Here is a 22,564-nt window from a genome sequence, read left to right as displayed (position 1 = left end):
TAGAATATTCCAATCAGAACAAAGAGTGTGTGCAAAGAGGCCTATAGGCTAGGAAGGCTAATGTGAGTGAGTCAGGCAGATAAACCATGTAAATAGTATTCTAGATTTAGTAGATAAAATGGACACTCAGGTAATTGTGAATTTCAAATTTCAACATTTTTTTTGTGCAGCCATTTACCATGCAATGTAAGGACACAATAATGCCATAGAACTTCTTATTATATTGTTGAAATTCACCTGTAACCAAGTGCCCATTATTTTGCTTGATAAACCAGTATGAAATTTTCCAGCAAGCCGAAAGCTGCTTTTTATACACCCTCAGTTCCCAGCTTGGCTCACAGTGGCATTTTTCATCTTAGTCCTTTCTCCAATTTATGAAAACCCTAAGAGTTTTTTTTTTAAATGGTTCTTCTCTAACTGGCAAAAGGATTTACCTATCTGAAATTTTTGTTTAATCTTTTATTGCCAACCTTAAAAAGTAACATATTAACCAATTGTGTCCTGGTAGGAGTATGACTAAGCAATTTGCTTCTAATCAAGCATAGAACTCTGTTCCCCCTAGATTCCGCAGAGTGTCTTTTCCCTGACTGGACTCTCTCCCTTCAATGGGAACGAGTTATTGAAACAAATAAATAGCTGATCAACACATCAGGAGCTGGTATTGAGTTTTGGGCTAAGAGGCGACAGCACTTTACAAGGTAAATACTGATCTTACAAATCTTTTGTTTCCTTCTATTTCCTTCTCAGATATTTGGAAAAAATACTTTAGGTTAAGAAAATGCCTTTATATACTAACTTTTAACTCTTTTCCTGTGCTTAGCTGATAGTTCAGGATTATTTATTCTCTCTTTTGAATATACCTTTGTAGAAATGTAAAAATGAAAAATCTAGAAAACTAGAGCATGAGATAGTAATAGTATGAGAAAAAATTAATATCATTAAGAGAACAGAGATAGAAGCATTTTAGACAACTATGAATATAATCAGAACAAGAAGAATATGGTAGTTTATGCTGAAGTTGTTTTCTTAGAAGGAGAAGTTAACATATATCTGTTGTGAATTGTGATGGAAAACTCAAAATTGAAATTTATTATTATAGGAAAAATATTAACTTGAATGTAGGAAACTAGATTATGATTCAGTCTTAGCTATTGATTTGTTAGATTGCAAGCCTCATTCTCTCTCTGGGATTCAATGAATTCATGGCAAACCTATTGAATTGCTAAGGCAGGGTTTCTCAAGTTTGGTTAATTCTTTGTGTAGGGAGCTGACTTGTCTATTGTAAGATGTTTAGATAATTCTCCCCACCTGATGCTCTGGCACTATACCCAATCTCATACCCATGTTATGACGACCACAAATGTCTTTAAACATTGTTCTGTGTTCACTGGCATCAGGGAGCATTGATTTAAAAATCACTGGACTAGAGAATAACTCAAGCATTCACTCATAATAGACGATGAGAAATTAAAAATAGTCAATGGAACATATAACTATTTTTACAAACAATGCAAACATCTAGCTATAATGTACAGGCTAATAAGATTAGAATGTTGGTGTCAACATGCCCTGAAATAATGGTAATAATGGGAAAAATGAAATTCTTATCAAGAAAGTACTATGGAAATCAGTGAAATTCTCTGAAAGAGAGCACCCATGGGGGAAGACATTGAAATAGCAATGAAGAAAAGTAGCTGTAAGATGCTTCAGGGAGCAATGCTTGGATGATGATGAGGTGAGATTCTGATCCGAAAGGAAGAAAGGTTAATATTTAGAGGGTGCAAAATCTGCAGAAGCTGCAAATTGAGGTGCTACCCTGGCATGTAAGAGTCATCTGGGCACAAAGGGCAGAGTCCTCAATTCTCTCAGCCTGGCAGCCTTCTTACCTTGCTCTGAATTGCTTTACTAAAGAATCATGATCTGGAGGTACCTTTCTCTGAAGGGAGGAGAGAACTTCCACTTTGACTATGACCCTAGCGGAATAAGATCAAAGTCGGTGAACCCTAAAGGCTTCCATAGCCTTGGCAACTCATGACTAAAGCCTAGGGAGATTACTGACGCCATAAACAAGAGTGTCAAATTGTTAAATCAACAACAGGAGACACTGTGTACTTATGTCTCATGTGGGATCTGTCCTTAATGTGTTGTCCAATGTGAAGTGATGCTATAACTAGTACTAAAACAGTATTTTTACACTTTGTGTTTCTGTGTTGGTGCAAACTGATGAAATCTTTAATTAGTATATACTGAATCGATCTTCTGTATATAAAGATAATTGAAAATGAAAAAAAAACCCTGGTGTTAAATTGGAAATGGCATAGAAAATTAATCAATTTTTAAAAAATATCTTGTAGGATCTCTGTCCTTAATGTGCTGTACACTGTGATTTAATGCTATAACTAGTACTCCAACAGTATTTTTCACTTGGTGTTGTTATGTGAGGGCAAACTGTTGAAATCTTTACTTAATATATACTAAACTGATCTTCTGTATATAAAGAGAATTGAAAATGAATCTTGATGTGAATGGAAGGGGAGAGGGAGTGGGAAAGGGGAGGGTTGTGAGTGGGAGGGAAGTAATGGGGGGGAGCCATTGTAATCCATAAGCTGTACTTTGGAAATTTATATTCATTAAATAAAAGTTAAAAAAAGGAATCATGATCTCTGGGTTAGAGTTTCCAGGAACCCATAGAGTGATGTCACTGTAAGGCACACTCTATGTCAGGTGTCTGCAAGCCTATGGCACTGGCCAGATTAAACCCCTTTAGGGAAAGGGTCAAATTAGACTGGTGCCTTGTTCCCTACCAATATTCATTAAAGCTTGATACACAGAAACTACTGAATGAATGTTATTTAGGAGGTTTGATTGGAACTTCATAAAGGAAGACAAAGAATTGTAGAAGGGTCCATGAAATGATGCATTTCCCAGTAAGGGACAGGTTGTTGGAGAGAAGTGATCACTTTCAGTGAGACCCGGCACTGGAGCTTTGAAAAGCTGGAGGAGAGATCCAGTTAGTTTCCCAATCACTTTGCTGGGATCCAGAAAAAGGGGACCTGGGATTCTGGTTCCGAGGAGGGAAAGAGAGAACAGAAGCAGTTGAGACCTAGCCAGAAGTACAAACCTTGTTTGGTGGATGATTTGGAAACTGATCTAGGGGTCTGAGCAATTCTGTGTTAATCTGTGCCCTGTCTCCCTGAACTTTTACCAAAAACTTATCCTCATCTGGCTTGCCGATTAATGAATATCAGTAACCTGAGCACTGAAGCTACAAAAGAAGAGTCATGATATGATTTCATCAAAAAGGTCTGGGTCCACGTAAACTCTCATGCCTACCTAAGTTCTATGAGCACATTATAAAAGGAGAGAGAGTTAATGATGGATGGCTTGATAGATATATAATTAGGTATACAATTGATAGAAACATGATAGATGGAATTATGGAAAGATCATGGATGGAATGATGGATAGATAAAATAGACAGATATATGTCAAGAGAGAAAGAAAAGGGAGAACACATATATTACCAATGTGCTCAGAGGCTCATGGATCTCCCTGGATCTGGGGCAAAAATGAACATTCATTTGCTGAGCCTTATTATGAATTTTGCATGGTTATCTCATTAAACTTTCTCAACAGCATTCAAAAATAGATATAGGATCAGGCATTTGATCTAGCATGTAAGATGCTAGTTAAGATGCCCATATTGCATATCTGAGGACCTGAGTTTGAATCCTGGTACAGCTCCCATTTCTGGCTTCCTGCTAATGCACACATTGCAAGGCAGTAGATGACATTACAAGTAGTTAGGTCCTTGCCACCCTTGAGGGAAACTTAGATTGAGTTCCTGGCTTTCTGGACTAGTTGTGGTCCATGTGGGAATTTTGGAAGTGAACCAGCAGGTGGAAGTGCTCTCAGTGTCTGTCTTTCTCTGACTCTCAAATTTAATACTTTATCCCTTTTAGTATTTTTTTTGTTCTACCTAATACTATTGGTTGAACTCTGTAATTAACACACAATTATTCTTAGGTGTTTAAATTTAACTGAAAAGTGATCTCTGTTAAATATAAGAGTGGGAATAAGAGAGGGAGGAGATGTACAATTTGGGACGTGCTCAATCAGACTTGCCCCAAATGGTGGAGTTAGAAATGTGCCAGGGGATTCCAATACAATCCCATCAAGGTGGCAGGTACCAATGCCATCTCACTAGTCCAAGTGATCAATTTCAGTTCACAATAGACCATACTGATAGGTCTAAGAGTCAAAGGGATCACACAAACAAGACTAGTGTCTACTAAAATTAACTGATAGAATAAAAAAGGGAGAGAACGATCCAACATGGGAAGCAGGATATACAGCAGACTCATAGATGGCAGATGTCCTATACAGCACTCTGGCCTCAGAATCAGCCATTAAGGCATTTGGATCTGGCTGAAGAGCCCATGAGAGTATTGCAGGCATGGAAAGCCAAGACACTCTGGCAAAAAAAAAAAAAAAAAAAAACTAAATGAAAGATCTCTGCGAGTGAGATGCCCGTAGCAAGAACAGGCCATCAAAGAAGGAGGTACCTTTCTCTGAAGGGAGGAGAGAACTTCCACTTTGACTATGATCTTGTCTAAATAAGATCGAAGTCGGCGAACTCAAAAGGCTTCCATAGCCTTGGAAATTCATGACTAGAGCCTAGGGAGATTTCTGACGCCATAAACAAGAGTGTCAAATTGTTAAGTCAACAACAGGAGTCACTGTGCACTTACTCCTTATGTAGGATCTCTGTCCTTAATGTGTTGTTCAATGTGATTTAATGCTATAACTAGTACTCAAATAGTATGTTTCACTTTGTGTTGCTATGTGGGTGCAAACTGATGAAATCTTTACTTAATATATACTAAATCGATCTTCTGTATATAAAGATAATTGAAACTGAAACTTGATGTGAATGGAATGGGAGAGGGAGCAGGAGATGGGAGGGTTGCAGGTGGGAGGGAAGTTATGGGGGGGAAGCCATTGTAATTCATAAATTGTACTTTGGAAATTTATATTTATTAAATAAAAGTTTTAAAAAATTAAACAAAAAGAGGTATACCTATGTAGCAAAATGAGGCATACCTATATAGCAATTAAGACTCAGATTAAACAGCCTACCACGTTTATGTACCTCCTAAAAGCAGATGTGATTTACCTCTAAGTGCTCCTTCTCCCTGCTAAGAGAGAAGCTAATTAGAACCACCCAGGCAATACAAACTCTTTATCGCTGCAACTATCATGGATTAAATGCTTTTGAAAATAAGCCTACTTACAAGTTGAGTTAAATATAGTTTAAATATCCACATTTTAATGTAGGGTATTTTTGGACATCTATTTGATGTAGCAGTTAAGGTTCTACTTGGGATGCCTTCATTTTGTACTACAGTGCTTGTGTTTCAGCCCTGAAAATTTCCAGTGTTTTAGGTTGTTTAGTTAAAGTAAAGCATACTTTTATGAATTTGATAATTTCAAACAAGCTTTTAAAGAGCTCATAACATAAAAGATCTTATGTATTAGATGTTTTCATCTCTCATCCCCACTTTTAGTTGACTAATGGACACTGAGAAAATATAAAACAGATCCACAAAGGGAAGCCCAGTGGATGGGTGAGTTTCTATGTTGGAACAGAAAAGATCTGAAATTAGAAGGAGGAGCTCCCACTAACGCTGAATCTCACAGAGTGGGACATGGGACGCTGCTCTCTCGCTGGCCTTCAGGGTTCCTTTGTTAGGAGGACACTGGGAGCTCTTTCCCAGGGCTGTGGTAGAGATGAGACTCCCTCCCTAGGTGCTAAATGTGAAGAAGGAACACAGGTGGGTGACCCCACGGCAAATCATCAAGTCTCCCTTATTCTCATTCCTTATTGACCTAGCAGGGCTTTGTGGTGACCTTTGCCTCAGTCTTGGAAACTTTGTATTAAAGAGAATGAGAAAGTTATTTACCAGGACGAGCATTATCACAAATGCTGTGTATGATCAAAGTTCATTTCCCATTGAAACGAGATCCTCATTCAACAGCTAAGGGAGTTTAGGGTGAGGATCAGAACCACTTAACTCTGTGAACTCTGGACCCTCACAGTTACACATCTGTCTCCCTGGTGTAAGCCTCACTCTCCTTTTCATTGTGCTGGTCCGTGCCATCTCTGTTTCCCTGACAGGAAACCACAGTATACACCATATCCATTGTAAGACAGATGAGTTAGGTAAGTTTGCTTCTTAAAGGCTTTTTACTTTCTAAAAGCCAAATTATTAAACCCCACATTTGGTTTAAATTTCTGTCTCCCTCTTTTTTTTTTTAATTGAAAGGCAGAGATATGCACAGAGATAGGACAGTCCTCATCTTCTGGCTTACTCCCTAAATACCTACAACAACTTGGAATGGGCAAGGCAAAACCAGAAGTCAGGAACTCAATTTTGGTTTCATATATGGGTCGTCAGCACACAACTACTTGAACCATCACCTGCTGCCTCCCAGGGTGTACACTAGCAGAAAGCTGAAATTGGGAGTGGAACTGGGACACAAATCCAAGCACAACAATACATGATCTGGGAAATTTTATAACAGAGATTGAGATTTAGAGAGAAAATGCAACCATTCTTCCCTAAATTTTGGCATTGAGACTCCTATATTTAATGACTCCTGCATATTTTCCTTCATACCCATGATAGAACTGGTTATGTCATTTGATAGAGCCATTGTGTCACATCCTCTTATTCTCTGCTATGTTCTACCCCTAGGCATCCTGGGATAGAGCAAGGGCATCAGACTTTCCTGACTGGACACAATCAGTATGCCTCTTACCATTGACAATCAGAAAATCAACATGTGTATGGTGCACACATCTATACACAAATCCTCCTAACTGAAACTAAACATTTGTGAAATATAACCTACTCTTTCTATATGTAATGAACAATTTATTTTCTATTTTATTTAAAAATAATGGATTTTACAATGCACTGAAGACTGGTCTTACATACTTTGGAAGATACTAACAGAGAAAATAAATCTCAATCTTTGATTTTAAATAGAAATGGGTTTGAATCCTTGGTACAAAACTTACATTGAGCAAACCAATTTGGAATCATTAGTACCCACATCTAAAATGCGAATTGTAACAGAATTCTACCTTAGGTGATTTATGTTGGATAAAATGAATCTACATTTTTGAGACTGCCAATGTGTGACAGACACAGATCAAAAGTTAGCTCCTTTTCATTTGCTATAAAGTCAAATGCAGCAGCATTTTGTTTCCAGATAACAGAATAAAATGCCCAGAGCAGAGTAGAATATATAATACCAAAAGAAGTAAGTAATCAGAATCTTCTATTGATGGAAAATTTTTGCATCTTTTGAGCTATAAATTATTAAACCAGCCTGGGACCTAATGTCTGCTTTTGGTCACATATAACCTCACAAAGGCTGAAATGAAACTTTGTTCCCTTTCTGATCCTCCCCTTTAATGCCTTTAATGATGTCCTCTAGTTCCAACACCCATTCAAGTCCCAAGGCCTTTTACTATTTGGGTTCCAAACTTGCCCTCTTGTTAGTTTTGATGTGGATTCTCACGTCCATCCCTGATGGGTGACCATGCACATTGCATTTAACTCTTCTAACACTTGGCTATATAAACAACAATGGAGATATTAACTAGTTCAGGGACTGTTATGAGGATTAAACACATAATACACCAAGAAGAATTAGGGTTGGAGTAGTATCATTAAAGAGATGCACAATCAGTCTCAGTTCTCTAGTTCTTCCTTTTCCCAAAAATTCCCATACAGCACTTGCACGATGAATTCTCACTATTAGTCTGCCAAGAACAGTCACATTTCAGCCAATGGTGACTTGAGACTGGTTTTGGCACTTGTGAAGATGACTACTGATAGGTAACAATTTTAGCCAAATAAGGCCTTCCAGGAGCTTTTCTAATCCTGCCGTAAAGAAGGCAGACACTGGGGCTGGTGTTTGGCACAGAAGTTGTCACCACCTGGATGCTTACATCCCTTATCAGAATTCCTGTGTTCCAGTCCCAGTTGCACTTCAGATTCTATCTTCCTGCTAATGTTCGCCTTAGGAAACAGCAGGTCATGGCTCAAGTAGGTGGTCCCTGCCATCATTATTGGAGAAACAGATTGAATTTCCACTTTTGGGCTTTTGCCTGGCCCAGCTCTGGCTGTTGCAGGTATTTGGAGAGTAAATCAGTGAGTGGAAGATCTGTCTGTCTGTCTCTCTCTCTGTGTAACTGTTTGACTTTCAAATAAGCAAAATTTTAGAAATAAAAGAAGATACCTCTTTAACCATACATCATAAAATGCATGCTTTTATTTCATGGTTTCATTCATTGGTCCATTTATTCATATTTAGAGAAACCAAGACACCACTACCATGGCGGGGAAGCCCAAGCTTCACTACTTCAATGGAAGGGGCAGGATGGAGTCCATCCGGTGGCTCTTGGCTGCAGCTGGGGTAGAGGTAGGTTCTGTATTAGATCATCTTCAGTTGAGTCTAATATTGACTGCATCAGATGCTTTTCTCAAATAAGCTAGAAGATGTGTCTTATGGAGCAACCTGAAAAAAAGTGGTCTTTTAAATATAAATTGCCAGCTATGAAGAAAGAGGTTAACAGCTTTGATTAAATAAATTGTTAAAATGTTTCTCTTACAAAAGCATAATAATTAAAATAAATTTAAGATACTAACCATAATGTGTGGCTATTATGTATATTTGGATGTTAAAAACCATTAGAATAATTTATGTCACTGACACAACGCTTAGAAATAATCTGGATATTTATTGATATTAGAGAATTATTATTGATAACATGTGATAATAGTGTGTTAAATAGTTTTTATAGTTTGTAGAACATTGAATATTTAAGGATAGAATACAGTTATGTGTCTCTTAGCAGCAGATACATCCTGAGAAATGTGTCATCGTGTGATTTCATATTGAGAACATGGTAGTGTGCACCCACACAAACTTAGATGGCACAGCTACTACACACCTAGGCCATATAGTTTAGTCTATTGCTACTAGGACACAAATCTGTCCAGGATGTTACTTCGCTGAATCATTCAGATAATTGGAAATTAGTGGAAAGTGTGTATTTAAACATTTCTAAACATAGAAAATATTCAGTAAAATATTATATAAAAGACAAAAAATGGTATACCTATGAAGGGCACTTACCACGAGTAGAATCTTTTGATGCTAGAAGCTGCCCTGGGTGGGTTAGTGAGTGTGTAGAGGAGGGTGAGTGTGAAAGTATGGGACAGTGCTATCTACTTCTATAGACCTACAAACACTTGGACCTAAAATACACTCAATTCACTAAAATATTTCTTTGTTAAAAAAAAAAGTAACCTCAGCTTAATTTAATTTGTTTATAACTTTATAAAATTTATAACTTTACAAACTTTTTCACTCTTTTGTAATGACACTTAGCTTAAAATATGAACAGTTGCACAGCTATACAAAAGATTTTTCTTTTTATTCCAATTCTGTAAACCTTTTTTACTTTAAATATTCTTAGGTATTTGTATCCTTTCACTTTTAAAATTATTTTTTCTAAAACAGAAACACATACACTGGGGCAGGTGTACCCAGGGTCAGGATTATTAACATCACTGTCCGGCAGCTCCATATCTTGTTCCACTAGAAGATCTCCAATTGCAGTACACTCATGGAGCAGTTGCCTCTGTGGTTACAGTGCCTTCTCCTGGGTCACTTCTGCAGGGCCCTCTGAGGTTCTTCTTGAGGATGTACCATTCTTTTGTGACATGTCCATGTTGATTTGCTTGGTTTGTTTCATTTTTTGTCATAAATCTGCTTGTAAACAGTGTACTATGATCAGTCCTCTCCACTAATGAAAATATTTTAGTGTTGAGTTCTATGTTTACAAACTTCTTAAAGAACTTGTTAATCTCTGCACAACTTTCTACTAAGTCCTTTACTGTGAATTTTCTTGAAGGTTTTTCATCTTTTTCTTCTTTGCATTTTTTTCTTTCCTCGTGGCTCAGCATCAGTCTCCTGTTTCTAAGAGACAGGTATTTCTAGTTCCTTTGTAATCTTATGGGAAAAGCATTGTATGAGCAAACTTCAAAAACCATATGGAAAATTAAAATTAAAAGATAAGTTATTCTGGTGCAAAAATTTTTCATCTCCAAAAAATTTTGAAATATGGATCTATATCTTCCATGAACTTATTGATGACGTAGCTTGTGATCAACAGAAATATTGCTGTTCAGAACATGACTATATTGAATATCTGGGATGCCCATCAAATGGTGACAAGTGAGAGGTGATTGGGTATGCAGCTAGGTGAAAGGAAATTGACTTTTGTGATAATTGAAGCTAGGTGAGGGTACAAAAATCAATATTATTCTTTACTGTTTGTATATGTTAAAATTTTCCCTAATAAGTGGACCAAAATGTTTAATACTAGGCTGTAGAGAAAATTAAAGTTAATATACAAATCATGAATAAAAAGCAAAAGGAATGGGTTGTAATAAACTGTCTTCTAAGGAGGAAATCATTCACTTGCAATTATTTTGTTGAGTCCCTAGTAAGTCCCACATTCTGTTTCAGGGATACACAGTGAACAAGAAAGATATGGTCCATGCCCTTGGCTTGTCTGTATATCTTTGAGGAGCAGACAAGTAAATCTGTGGCTGAATTGAAAGATCCAAAGATTTAAAGGCCATTCTTCCTTGTGTTTGAACATGAAATGCTAGCAGTTGTTTGTGTGACTCTGTTTAGTGCTGCCCCTTTTTTCAGAATCTTAAATAGTCAATAGCCCATGGCAAATCTCCTGCTGGGGGCACACCAAGTTCTGTCACACACAAGCTTTCCTGAGGTACCACAACTAAATTATTAGAAAAACTTCACAATCCCTTCCCTCAAAGGCATATCTGGCTAAATTAAGGTACAAATATGGACATCTGTGAGGTCAAGGTGCAAACAAAATGAACTTAAAAGAATGAGCAACTGTGTTCTAGGACCCTTTTCTTGATTGATCTAATTTTCCAAATGACCATCACCAGACTCCTCTGTGGACCTGCCAAGTTCAGAAATCTTACCTTCTGAAGATGGCGGAATAGGCAGGGAGCACACTTAGTCCGGGGGGAGAGAAAGTTTAATATAAGTGGAGATACTGCAGGGTCAAGGAAGAGTAGGGGATGAAACAGCAGAGGAAACTCTTCCGGAACTAGTGATTCACAGTGGACCTGCGTGGAGAGCGTGGGAGCCCAAGTTCGGGACACCAGCGGCAGACTCAACGCACCAGCGCTGGAACGCGAGGTGAGCCGAACCTCCATAGGCCGAGATACCAGCGGGCAAGCGGAAAGAGGAGGCTAGAGGGAACAAGGCTTGAAACTCCGTGGGGAAAAGTTCACCAGGCTAACTAGAAGAGAGATAGGAAAAAAATTAAAAAAGTGACTGATACAGACACAAGTTTCTCTCTCTCCGCTCACCTCTCAAAGGCGAGCAAGACAGAGCAGGCGCCATTTTGGACATACGTCATAAGCAGGGCGACCTCAGGTCTGCACCAGCCCTGAGCCTAGCAGAAAAACCTGACTCTGGGGGGAGGGGTGAAATAACAGGAGATTAGCATCTAACTTGGCAACCCAGTGGGAGACTGCAGGAGAATTGGAGCCCACACTGAGGGCAGCACAGATTCCCTGTGTGGTCCTTGGGAAAGAGCTTCCGATCTCTGGCTCCTGTGGGTATATCATTTGCCTGCTAACTACCTCCAATTCCGCTCAGCTGTGCAGAATTACTTCCCTTTTAAATCAAAAAAAGAGAGAGAGATTTACCACACCTAACCTGGGAGTGTCATCTTTGACACACCCTCAACCCTGAGGAACCAAACAGAGCTCTCAGTCCACACTCATCTCAAGCCTCTAAGGCTCCACTGAAAGCAGACAGTCCACTTAATATAGAGCCATAGTGTAACAAGAAAAAACACCACAGTGAAGAAACCAAATATCTCCAACATGCCAAACAACAAACGCAAAAACCAAGCTAACAAGAACAAGGAAGAAACTATGATGCCCCGAAATGAAAAAGACACCCCAATTCAAGATTATGAAGATGATGAGATCGAAGAAATGCAAGAAGCGGATCTCAAAAAATTGATAAGAACATTAAGAAGTTCTCAAAAACAAATTCTTGAACTACAGAAATCCTTCATGGACAAGATAGAAAATCTCTCTCGTGAAAGTGAAATATTAAGGAGGAATCAAAATGAAATGAAACAACTAGTGGAACAAGAAACTCTGATAGTGACTAGAAATCATAATGAAATGAAGAGTTCAATAGATCAAATGACAAACACATTAGAGAGCCTTAAAAACAGAATGGGCGAAGCAGAAGAGAGAATATCAGACTTAGAAGACAGAGAACAGGAAAGGAAACAGGCAAACCAAAGAAAAGAAGAAGAAATCAGAAATCTAAAAAATATTGTCGGGAACCTACAGGATACTATTAAAAAACCCAACATTCGGGTTCTAGGAGTTCCTGAAGGCATGGAGAGGGAGAAAGGATTAGAAGGCCTTTTCAGTGAGATACTAGCAGAAAATTTCCCAGGTTTGGAGAAGGACAGAGGCATCTTAGTACAGGAAGCTTATAGAACCCCTAATAAACACGACCAAAAGAGATCCTCACCATGACATGTTGTAATCAAATTCACCACAGTGAAACATAAAGAAAAGATCCTAAAATGTGCAAGAGAGAAACATCAGATCACTCTTAGAGGATCTCCAATTAGACTCACAGCAGACTTCTCATCAGAAACCCTACAAGCTAGAAGGGAATGGCGAGACATAGCCCAGGTACTAAGAGAGAAAAACTGCCAGCCCAGAATACTATATCCTGCAAAGCTCTCATTTGTGAATGAAGGTGAAATTAAGACTTTTCATAGCAAACAGAAACTGAAAGAATTTGTTGCCACTCATCCTGCCCTGCAAAAGATGCTTAAAGATGTGTTACACACAGAAACACAGAAACATGGTCACCAATATGAAAGAAGGTAAAGGAAGGAAACTTTACAGCAAAAGATCACAGGAAGCTCAATTTCATTTGACATAGAATTAAACTCTGATGCTCTGTTAAAGCAATGTGTTAAAGTAATCTATTATGTTCTCTTGATGTCTGTTAAATTCTAATTGTTCAAAAACAGCTGAATTTTTATTAAGAGCTATGGGTTATTTAAATATGTGCTTTTTTCAAAAATTTGAATAATCACCTTGTAACAATGATCAAATTTGGTCTATGTTATGTCATGATTTTAAGGAATCTTATTTCAACCAGATATTTTGGATTTTGAGCCTTCTTGGCATTCTTGACAGGCATTCAAAAAATCAAAGTTTCAAACAATCTGGTCTCTAAAATTTCCAGTAAATCCTGGACTTTGGTTTTTCCAGTTTGGGCCCAACTGAAAAAATCGAAGGACCTATGTCTCTCATCTTATAGAGACACCAACTAATCAGGCTATTTGGAGTATATTAGAAGGACTGTCAAGATGTGATGTGGTACCAGACTTTAAGTTTCTATAATGGAAAATGCTATTAATACAAATGTTTGAGAATTAAAAAGTCTAATGATCTTGTGTTACTAGACATGATAGTTATCTTAATGAGAAAGCCCCAGAGGCCTAAAGGGTTAAATACTTATAAAATCCTACAGGTGCTTTCAAAACTACTGTGAAATAAGCAAGTGCCTCTTGTTGGTTGATGAGTTTATAATTTTAAACATGGCGACTTAAAGTCTTTTGTCATCCATAGTTATATATGATGTGCTGCTCATAAAACTAAAGCGTTGTTGGTTCTGTGTTTAGCTGTCCTCCTATAGGTTCCTATGGACTTTTTCCAGCCACTTCTATTGTATTCAGTTCTTTGGGATGGCTCTGTAAACAGATGAAGCCCAGAATGTATTAACAGTACCAACTGAGAGAAAGTATGGTTAACTGAGGTTACTAAAAAAGCAATTCAAATCAATTAGCAATCTACAAAAAGAGTTAAAGATTTTAAAAGCTATTATTAAAATTGCTATATTGGTCTATTATGCTATATTATATGTGTGTACATATTGTATGTCCACATGGGGAAATTTTATTAAGAATTTTATTTTAAATGGCTTATAGATAAGATTGTCCATAAATTTAAGCTGCTAAAATCAATCAAAGATACATTTTAATTTGTGGGACCTGAATCTGTGTATCATATGTTTTATACCTGTTGGTAGAAAGAAACTAAAAACATTTTATATGGTTGTGCTTAAGTTTACTGGCTAAACAAACTACACCATGTTAGATATTTCAGAGGTGTTTTCAAATACATGATTCTTAAAATTTATAGAAGGCATTGGACCTTCTGGTAAATGTTTTATTAAGTTGTTATCTAATGGTTGAAACGGTTTGCTAAGTATTCATGTAATATTGCTATTGTCAGCAAGCGATCTAGGACTTGCTCCCTCATTTCTCTATTCTAAGCCCAACTTGTTCTTTCATTTCTCTATTCTCTTCAAGGTAGGAAACTAATTCTATTATGAAGGAATCTGTAGGATGCACAATTTAATCTTTAGACCTTATAAAAGAGATGGCTAACATTTTTCTGTAATAGCATAGCCAAAATAAGAACTTAAATAATAATCTCATAGCTAGATTCACTTCGCCATCAGCGAAGTATACAGTAAGTAGAAAAAACCTCCCTTTCAGACCAAAGGGAAAGAAAGTTTTAAAGTGAGAATATAATTTTCCTCATGGGCATTGTCTACCTTAGAAAAACTACTACAGAACATGCCTGTGACTATAGACTTGTAGTTCAGGCCACCGAAGATTAGAGATGGGACTTGGGCACTCCCTTGACTTGCATCCTCTGGTCTGCTTTAACACAAACCAGGAGGAAAAGAAAGCTAGGCATCAGAAGCAATGGGTGGCAGGCCTATTAATGGCTGATCTGGACAGTGATCTGCCCTCAAGGAGACCCTACAGGCCAGTCCACTGCAGTGGCTTTCAATGTGGTAAGCCTGGGCTTCAGCAGAAGTCAGCTTGTGAAGAGCCCTGGCAGCTCTGCCAAGAGTTGGATCACTGGAAATGGACCTGCCCTGGAGTCAAAGGATGCCCAGGTCAGAGCCACAGATCTTATTGGCTCTAAGCTGAAAAGCCCTTCACTCAGCCCAACTTCCAAAGTGACCACTACAGCTGAGGGGTTGGTCAAGTAGGGTCAGCAACATTGCAGGCAGAACTGTAAATTTCTCGTTAGAGATGCCCCCTGCCTTTACCTGGCCAGCTCTCCTCCCAGGCCAGCCAAGTAATGAAAGTCAACAGAGTGCCTTCCCCTAGGAGGTTCACACCTCCCTTAGGATATACCCCATGTGAAGAGATAGATAGGTCTGGGCCTCTGAATTTACAAGGCCTAAAGCCCACCAGATTATTATCAAGCCCCTTCTATCAGGTTCTATTTGCCTCTCAATCAGAAAAATTACTTGTAGCTTAGACAGCACCTTTCTTAGCTCCTCTAATAATGACTCTGTCCTTTGTTCTAGGCCCTGTCTAGTGCACTTGGGCCTCATTCCTTTGTAATCATAACCTCTACTCTACCACCAATGGCTCTACTCCCAACCTGTGTGTACTGATGGTCCTCTTCCGCACTTAATGCTGTATAATTGTTCAAACCTGGTAAATGCCACTCTTAGGATCATTGGTTACTATCCTCACTCTGTCTTTTATGACCTTGTCTAAATATGATCAGAGTTGGAGAACTTGGAAGGCTTCCATATCCTTGGCAACTCATGACGACAGCCTAGGATGGTTCCTGGCGCCATAAACTAGAGTGTCAATGTGTTGGGTCAACAACAGGAGCCACTGTGCACTTGCTCCTCATGTGGGATCTCTGTCCTTAATGTGCTATACATTTTGATTTAATGCTATAACTAGTACTCAAACAGTATGTTTCACTTTGTGTTTCTATGTGGGTGCAAACTGTTGAAATCTTCATACTAAATTGATCTTCTGTATATAAAGAGAATTGAAAATGAATCTTGATGCAAATGGAAGGGGAGAGGGAGTGGGAGAGGGGGGGGTTGCGGGTGGGAGGGAAGTTATGGGAGGGGGAAGCCATTGTAATCCATAAGCTGTACACTGGAAATTTATATTCATTAAATAAAAGTTAAAAAATAAAAAAAAAAGAAATCTTACCTTCTGCTCTTTATGTGCCACACAGGGCCTATTCAAATATAAAATCCTGGTAATACTATGGCATGAACTAACACAGACTCATTTACTCTTTCTATATTCAGTTTGAAGAGAAGTTTATAGAAACTCGAGAAGACTGGGATAGGATAAGAAATGGTAAGACCATCTATTTAAATGACTCTATGAGGGTATCCAGTTTAAATACCAAGCAATGCCTATCCATTTTTACTGTGGTTTTGTGGAGGGTGGAGAGAGTGTTTATATTGCAAAGGGTAAGACTCCTGGAACAGGAAGCAACTCCCTCAAGTCAGGCAGTTTTCTTGTGTTCTTTCCTCTCCCTGGTTTGACAAGGTGATTGCCCTGCAAAACTGTGAGCTTGATAATGAGATGGTGCTGATTTACTCTCAAGCTCAGGTAACAGCATGGGGGAGGAGGAAGAGGAAGAGCAAGGACCAGCGTCTGTGGAATCAAGCACACAGGCCTTCCTTATACTTTGTCCAGTGGTGTTATCCAAAGAGTGCACAAAGGACCCTACATAGAAATCTCTCTCAAAACTTTTTTGTGTCATGACCACCACAAGACTCTGGGAATGCGGGACCTTAAATGGTACCTGGCTACTCCAGGAAAGCCCTGGCCAAATTCTTTCTACAATATCCTTGAAGACAAAGTAAGCACAAAACGTTTTGGGGTGTGCAATATATCTGGATGGGACAAAAAAATGTCTATTGAATGGCAGGGTAGAAACTAAAGGAAAATCAATGAGAAAGGATTACAGGAAATTAAAAATGTTAGTTTGCTTCAAAGCTAACAACTAAAAATTTTAGTTTAATTTTACATATTCAGTCATTTCCAAAGCATTTTTTAAATCTTCAAAGAATGGGAATCATAGATATTTCACTCTTCTTTTTGTTTTCTTCTATCCAAAGATGGGAGTTTGATGTATCGGCAAGTGCCCATGGTTGAGATTGATGGGATGAAGCTGGTGCAGACCAGGGCTATTATCAACTACATTGCCAGCAAGCAGAACCTCTATGGGAAAGACATGAAGGAGAGAGCCCTGTACGGTATATTTTTTGTTCTCATATCAGCAGATGACACAGGGATGATGTGGGTCCTGCTTTGAGTGAGCAGGACCGTGACATGGGGATGAGGAGGACCATGGCAGCAAAGTCCTATGGAGATGTGGGAAGGCTGGGGGATAAGAGAACCTGGAGGATGTATACCAAACATTTGGGTGAAGGGAACAGGTTCTGGCATTCTGCAGCACAGTGAAAGTAACTATAATTTACAATGGTGTATCATATTCTGTCTAAAGAACTGGTAGAGAGGAGCTGGTAGGCTCCAAACATGAAGAAAAGATGATGAATTGGAAAAGCTAGCTGTCATATGCTTGGTTTATGCTGTTTATTTCTGTTGAAATATCATACTGAACCCCATACATTGTATAAGTATTATATGTTAATGCAAAATTCAAAAAGCTACTTAGAGGATACATCCAGGAGATGAAGATCCTTGCTAAGCCTAACTTAACAGAATTCTTGTTCAAGGCAGACCAGAATGATTATATATCCAGTGTGAAGGGTGAGGAATTGGATCAAATATCAAATGTGAGCAGCTATCAAGGGAGGGGGATTCTCCTAGAAATGACTCAAGAGGATTCATGCTACAAGACAGGCTGACCTAAGCCTGGCCCAAAGACAAACTCCACTTGAAAACAAGACTCAGAGAAACATGAGTAAAGTTGGGGTGTCTTTGTCGGAACCTTAAGGGCTAACAAGTAATAGAACTATCTTTTATACAGTTAAATAGAAGACAGAGTTTCAATACTTTAGAAAAATTAGAGTTTAATGAATTACTTAAATCAGTATTTCTTAAAAATTTTAAAAGGTTTAAGGCAGGAGCATTTGACCATTGGTTGCTTGTGTCTCCCAGGATTGATATGTATGTGGAAGGTGTGGCAGATTTGAATGAAATGACCATTGTTTTCCCCATGCATCCACCTGGGGTCAAAGAAACAAAGCTTGCGGAGCTCAAAGACAAAGCGAAGAATCGCTATTTTCCTGCCTTTGAAAAGGTGAGTGGAGGCTTTTAAATTTTTTGTGAAAAGATTTATTTATTTATTTATTTATTTGAAAGTCAGAGTTAGAGGTAGAGTTAGAGACAGGACAAACAGAGAGAGATATTTTTCATCTGCTGGTTCACTTTGCAAATGGTCCCAATGGCCAGAATTCAGCCAGGTCAAAGCCAGATCCAGGAGCTAGGAATTCCGTCTGGGTCTCCCATGAGGGTGGCAGGGAACTTAGTAGGGTCGTCATCTACTGCTTTCTCAGGTGCATTATCAGGGAGCTGGATGGAAAGCAGAGCAGCCAGGACTTGAACTAGCCCTCATATCGGATGCGGGCGTCACCTGCTGCCCCAAGATGCTGGCCCCTCTGCTTTTTAACTTATAAAGGGCACAAAATATAGAGGGAATCTTAGCAGTTGAATGTGCTGTTGTAACAATATACCATAAAGTGAGGGAGTCTAACAATAGATGTCTTTCACAGTCCTAGAGGATGGAAAGTACAAGATCAATGCAATGGCAGATCCAGTAACTGATGAGGACTTGAGGACAGACATCCCACTTCTGGCTGTGTCCCCACATGACAAATGATTATGAGGGTTCTTGGGGTCCCTTCTATAATAGTTCTAATGCCATTCATAGATGCTCCACCCTCATAACTCAATCACCTCCCAAAGATTCCACCTACTACAGCATCACATTAAGGGTTAGGATCTCAACATAAGAATTTGTAGGTTGACACAGACATTTTGTCTATTTAATTCCTAGGAAATTGAAAAGCTCATGAATATACATGATCAAAGTTTATTTTAATAATATAGTATTTGATGTATTGTTTTGTACCAGGTAGTCATCCAGCTTTTACTTGTATATGTAAATATATGTGTATCTGAAAGAATATTTGCCAAGATATTATCCTTAATTGATGTACCACATGTGCTTTTTCTCCTCATTATTTATAATTTTAATATTACTGGAATATTTTAATTAATATCACAAATAACCCCAAAATTAGTATACAAAGTTTCATACATCCACAAAAGATGAATGAAATAGAAAATGAACATGTATATGCTTACCACCAGGATATCAAGCTTGATAGCTTATTATCTTTGCTTGTCACACCTGCTCACCTCTCAACCCCTCTGTCCACCAAATGTCATTTCTTTCATGCACTACAAAGTAGGTTGCAGACAACAGTGCAGTTCTCCCCAATGTAGACACTTCAACTGAAGATTCTAACACTGGTGAGTTAGGAGTCATAACCAACACTTCGAAAGAGATGATGAATTCAAGTTCAGCCAAGTTTACTTTAGATCCCAGAAACATAGGGTAGGAAGACCTGTAGAGTCTGAAATAGTCTCCTCCTTGGAAGAGAGCTGTCTTCAAGGTGGAGCTGTTGCCCAAATCTGGAGTTGAGACAAAGCAGAGTAGAGAAGCACAACTAGAAATGCCAGGGCTGCACACTTCAGAGTGTGGGGCAGATGGCAATATGGGGCAGCAGGGGCTAAGCCTTTGGGACATGGTGAAGTTGCAAATGAGAGTGGATGGTGTGGATGCCACAGGGATGTGGGGATCAGAAGGAAACAGGAGCCTGGGCTCCAACCAAGGAGTACACAGAGCCACATTTCATGCTCTCCTCCATGACCCAAGAGCTTTGGAAGAAGGTTTGAATCTTCTCTCCATGTCACCTCCCCGACCCCAACACACTCAACAAGACAGCAGAGCTAGGAGAGTTGGACAGGAGAGGCTCAGGGAGGAGCAAGGCTCCAGCCTGACTGTGCCTGTGACCATGATCTGATTCTTTGAATTCACCAGGTGTTGAAGAGCCATGGACAAGACTACCTTGTTGGCAACAAGCTGAGCAAGGCTGACATTCTCCTGGTTGAACTTCTCTACAACGTGGAAGAGCTCGACCCCGGTGCGATCACCAGCTTCCCTCAGTTGCAGGTGACCTACCTCACAGTCCTCAGAGGGAACAACCCATGTGTCCCACTTGGAATCTAATATTTATACTCTGGACTGAAGGTGTTCTGAGTCTGAGCCTTCTCATGTTCTTCATCCTTCCCCCGGGGTCAGGAGTTTCCAGGCTCTAGATCTAGTACATTAAAAATCGTCTTCTTAAGCAAGAAAATCACAGATAGATGCCAGTGAAGAATATTTGCATTTTTAGAGAAGGACCCGAAACCCATCATGTCCTCCCTCTCAAGTCCCCTCTTCTTTGCTATTCCTGATTTCTCTGTGATTCTGTTTATCCCAGGTGTGTCTGTGTTTGTCCAAACTGAGTCCACCTGAGCAGCTCTCTTTTTGTGTGAATTCCCTTTCTCAGTTCTGCCTCTAACTGTCAGACCTTGTATTGCTATCTGCACAGTTCTCTCCCCATCCTCTGCTCCCACAACCCCCACTGCTATATCATAGTGTGGAAATTGACTGTGACTGGCCCTTGATTAGCCTTTAGTCTTTTATATCTACAATTGCTAATCAACTTGCCCACATTTTATTTGTCCTGTTGGAGACTTCTGTGTGTTGATACATACATTGATCTTATAAAGGGCCCAATACACACATTGATCTTCACTATATTCTAAAAAACCCAAGAAAGTATAGAGTTAAGGTGTAAGGAGAAACCTGGGGATAACTGGAATGTAAAGTCTTAATAATGTTCTGGGGAATATGTTATTGAACCATATTTTCTTTCTTTTATCTTCATACTAACTAGGGTCTATTCCCCAGCTTCCATACCCGTGCTGATGGAAGGAGCTTAGTTGGTCTTTGTCTAGGAGGGCTCAGACTTCCTGGGCTGTGCTAATGATGGGGTGGTCTTTGCTCCTGTCTGAGGCTGTGACTTGTGCACTGCAGGCCCTGAAAACCAGAATCAGCAGCCTCCCCACCGTGAAGAAGTTTCTGCAGCCTGGCAGCCAGAGGAAGCCTCCTATGGATGAGAAAATGTTAGAGGAAGCAAAGAAGATTTTCATGTAAATAAAGCAGGTGTAGGAAATAAGCCCATGTTATCCAGTCTTCTGAAGTTTTCACTCATGAAGTATCTCCCTTATGTGTTGATCCTGGTTGTTGTGAAGCTAATAAACCTGTTTCAAATGATATTGATAATGAAGTAGTGAAACTGTTCTGAGAAGACAATTAAAATTTCTTCCTTTTCATTAGGATCTCATATGAAATTAAATTTCCAATGTCCTTGTAGCCTGTTTCTATCTTGGAATTAAATATTGAAGGAGGAAAGAAAATGCAGGTTATTTGTTTTTACTTTTTGAAATGCCTTCTGACAATATCTGTCTTATGGTCTAAGAAAGTATCAAGTGTAGAAATTCACTTCTTTTTCTTAAAAAAAAGATTTATTTTATTTATTTTAAAGGCAAAGTTACAGAGAGAGGTAGAGATAGAGGTCTTCCATTTGCTGGTTCACTCCCCAAATGGTTGCAATGGCTAGAGCTGGGCCAATCCAAAGCCAGGAGCCAGGAGCTTCTTCAGGGTCTCCCACGTAGGTGCAGGGTGTCAAGGAAATGGGCCATCCTCTGCTTTCCCAGGCCATAGCAGAGAGCTGGATGGGAAGTGGAGCAGCCAGGACTTGAACTTGCACCCATATGGGATGCTGGCACTGCAGGCCATGGCTTTAATCCACTGTGCCACATAGGTGGTCCCAAAATTCACTTCTGACATTCTCAGGTACGCCCAGGGCATACTTACCTCTCTGAGGAATGGCATAATGAAGTTTTTTTTCTTGGAGAGCTATCTTATTACTGATAATGAAAATGTTTGTTTTTATTCAATTTCAAAAAGTTACTGTGACAACCATGAACTCTTCAAGGAGGTGAAAAACAAAACATACCTAATCTTTGTTCCCAGTTGATCCTGCTGTCTGTCACGGTGGGTATGCACCTTGCTCCTCCTTATCGTGCCCTTTAATGCTCAGGGGGGTAATGGAGTTTTATTGTCTGCAACACTGAAGCCTGAACTTCCCGGATACAGATTCTATATGAGATTTGCTTATAGTGATTGTGGATGTTAACTCATTTCCCTTAGGCCTGACCTTGGGCCAGAGAGCAAGGGTGAGGAGAGCTCTCTTTTTTTCCCTAACAAATTGGGTCTCTCAAGCGCATCTTCCCTAGGGAATCTGGACTTTGGCATGAGGAGTTCTCTTTCTCTAGGGTGAGCTTCTCGAAAGTGAGAGGTGGGAAATGGAGCAGACAGATACACGGTGTGCCCTGACTGAAGTGTCTCTTCCCTCCAGCCCTTCTCTACTTACAATCAGGATGGTTTTTCTAAAACAT

At 39.2% G+C, this 22,564-nt stretch overlaps 1 protein-coding gene across 2 annotated transcripts; it reads left to right on the top strand.

Annotated features, from left to right (window-relative positions):
* The first annotated feature begins 526 nt into the window (after positions 1 to 526).
* On the top strand, positions 527 to 21,377 carry LOC133755978 (glutathione S-transferase alpha I-like). 2 transcript variants are annotated; one of them, XM_062186276.1, is made up of 8 exons: positions 527 to 698; positions 6,759 to 6,809; positions 8,389 to 8,496; positions 16,321 to 16,372; positions 17,143 to 17,275; positions 18,149 to 18,290; positions 20,097 to 20,228; positions 21,138 to 21,377. In XM_062186276.1, the coding sequence occupies exons 3-8, from the start codon at positions 8,410 to 8,412 to the stop codon at positions 21,255 to 21,257; spliced, it is 666 nt and encodes a 221-aa protein (XP_062042260.1). In that variant the 5' UTR covers positions 527 to 698; positions 6,759 to 6,809; positions 8,389 to 8,409; the 3' UTR covers positions 21,258 to 21,377. The 2 variants fall into 2 exon arrangements, with proteins under 2 accessions (XP_062042260.1, XP_062042259.1); XM_062186275.1 differs by lacking the exon at positions 6,759 to 6,809.
* The last annotated feature ends 1,187 nt before the right edge of the window (positions 21,378 to 22,564 follow it).

Source organism: Lepus europaeus, chromosome 3 (assembly GCF_033115175.1).
Source record: "Lepus europaeus isolate LE1 chromosome 3, mLepTim1.pri, whole genome shotgun sequence".
Taxonomy (NCBI): Eukaryota; Metazoa; Chordata; class Mammalia; order Lagomorpha; family Leporidae; genus Lepus; species Lepus europaeus.
This window is presented reverse-complemented; position numbering and strand designations above follow the sequence as displayed.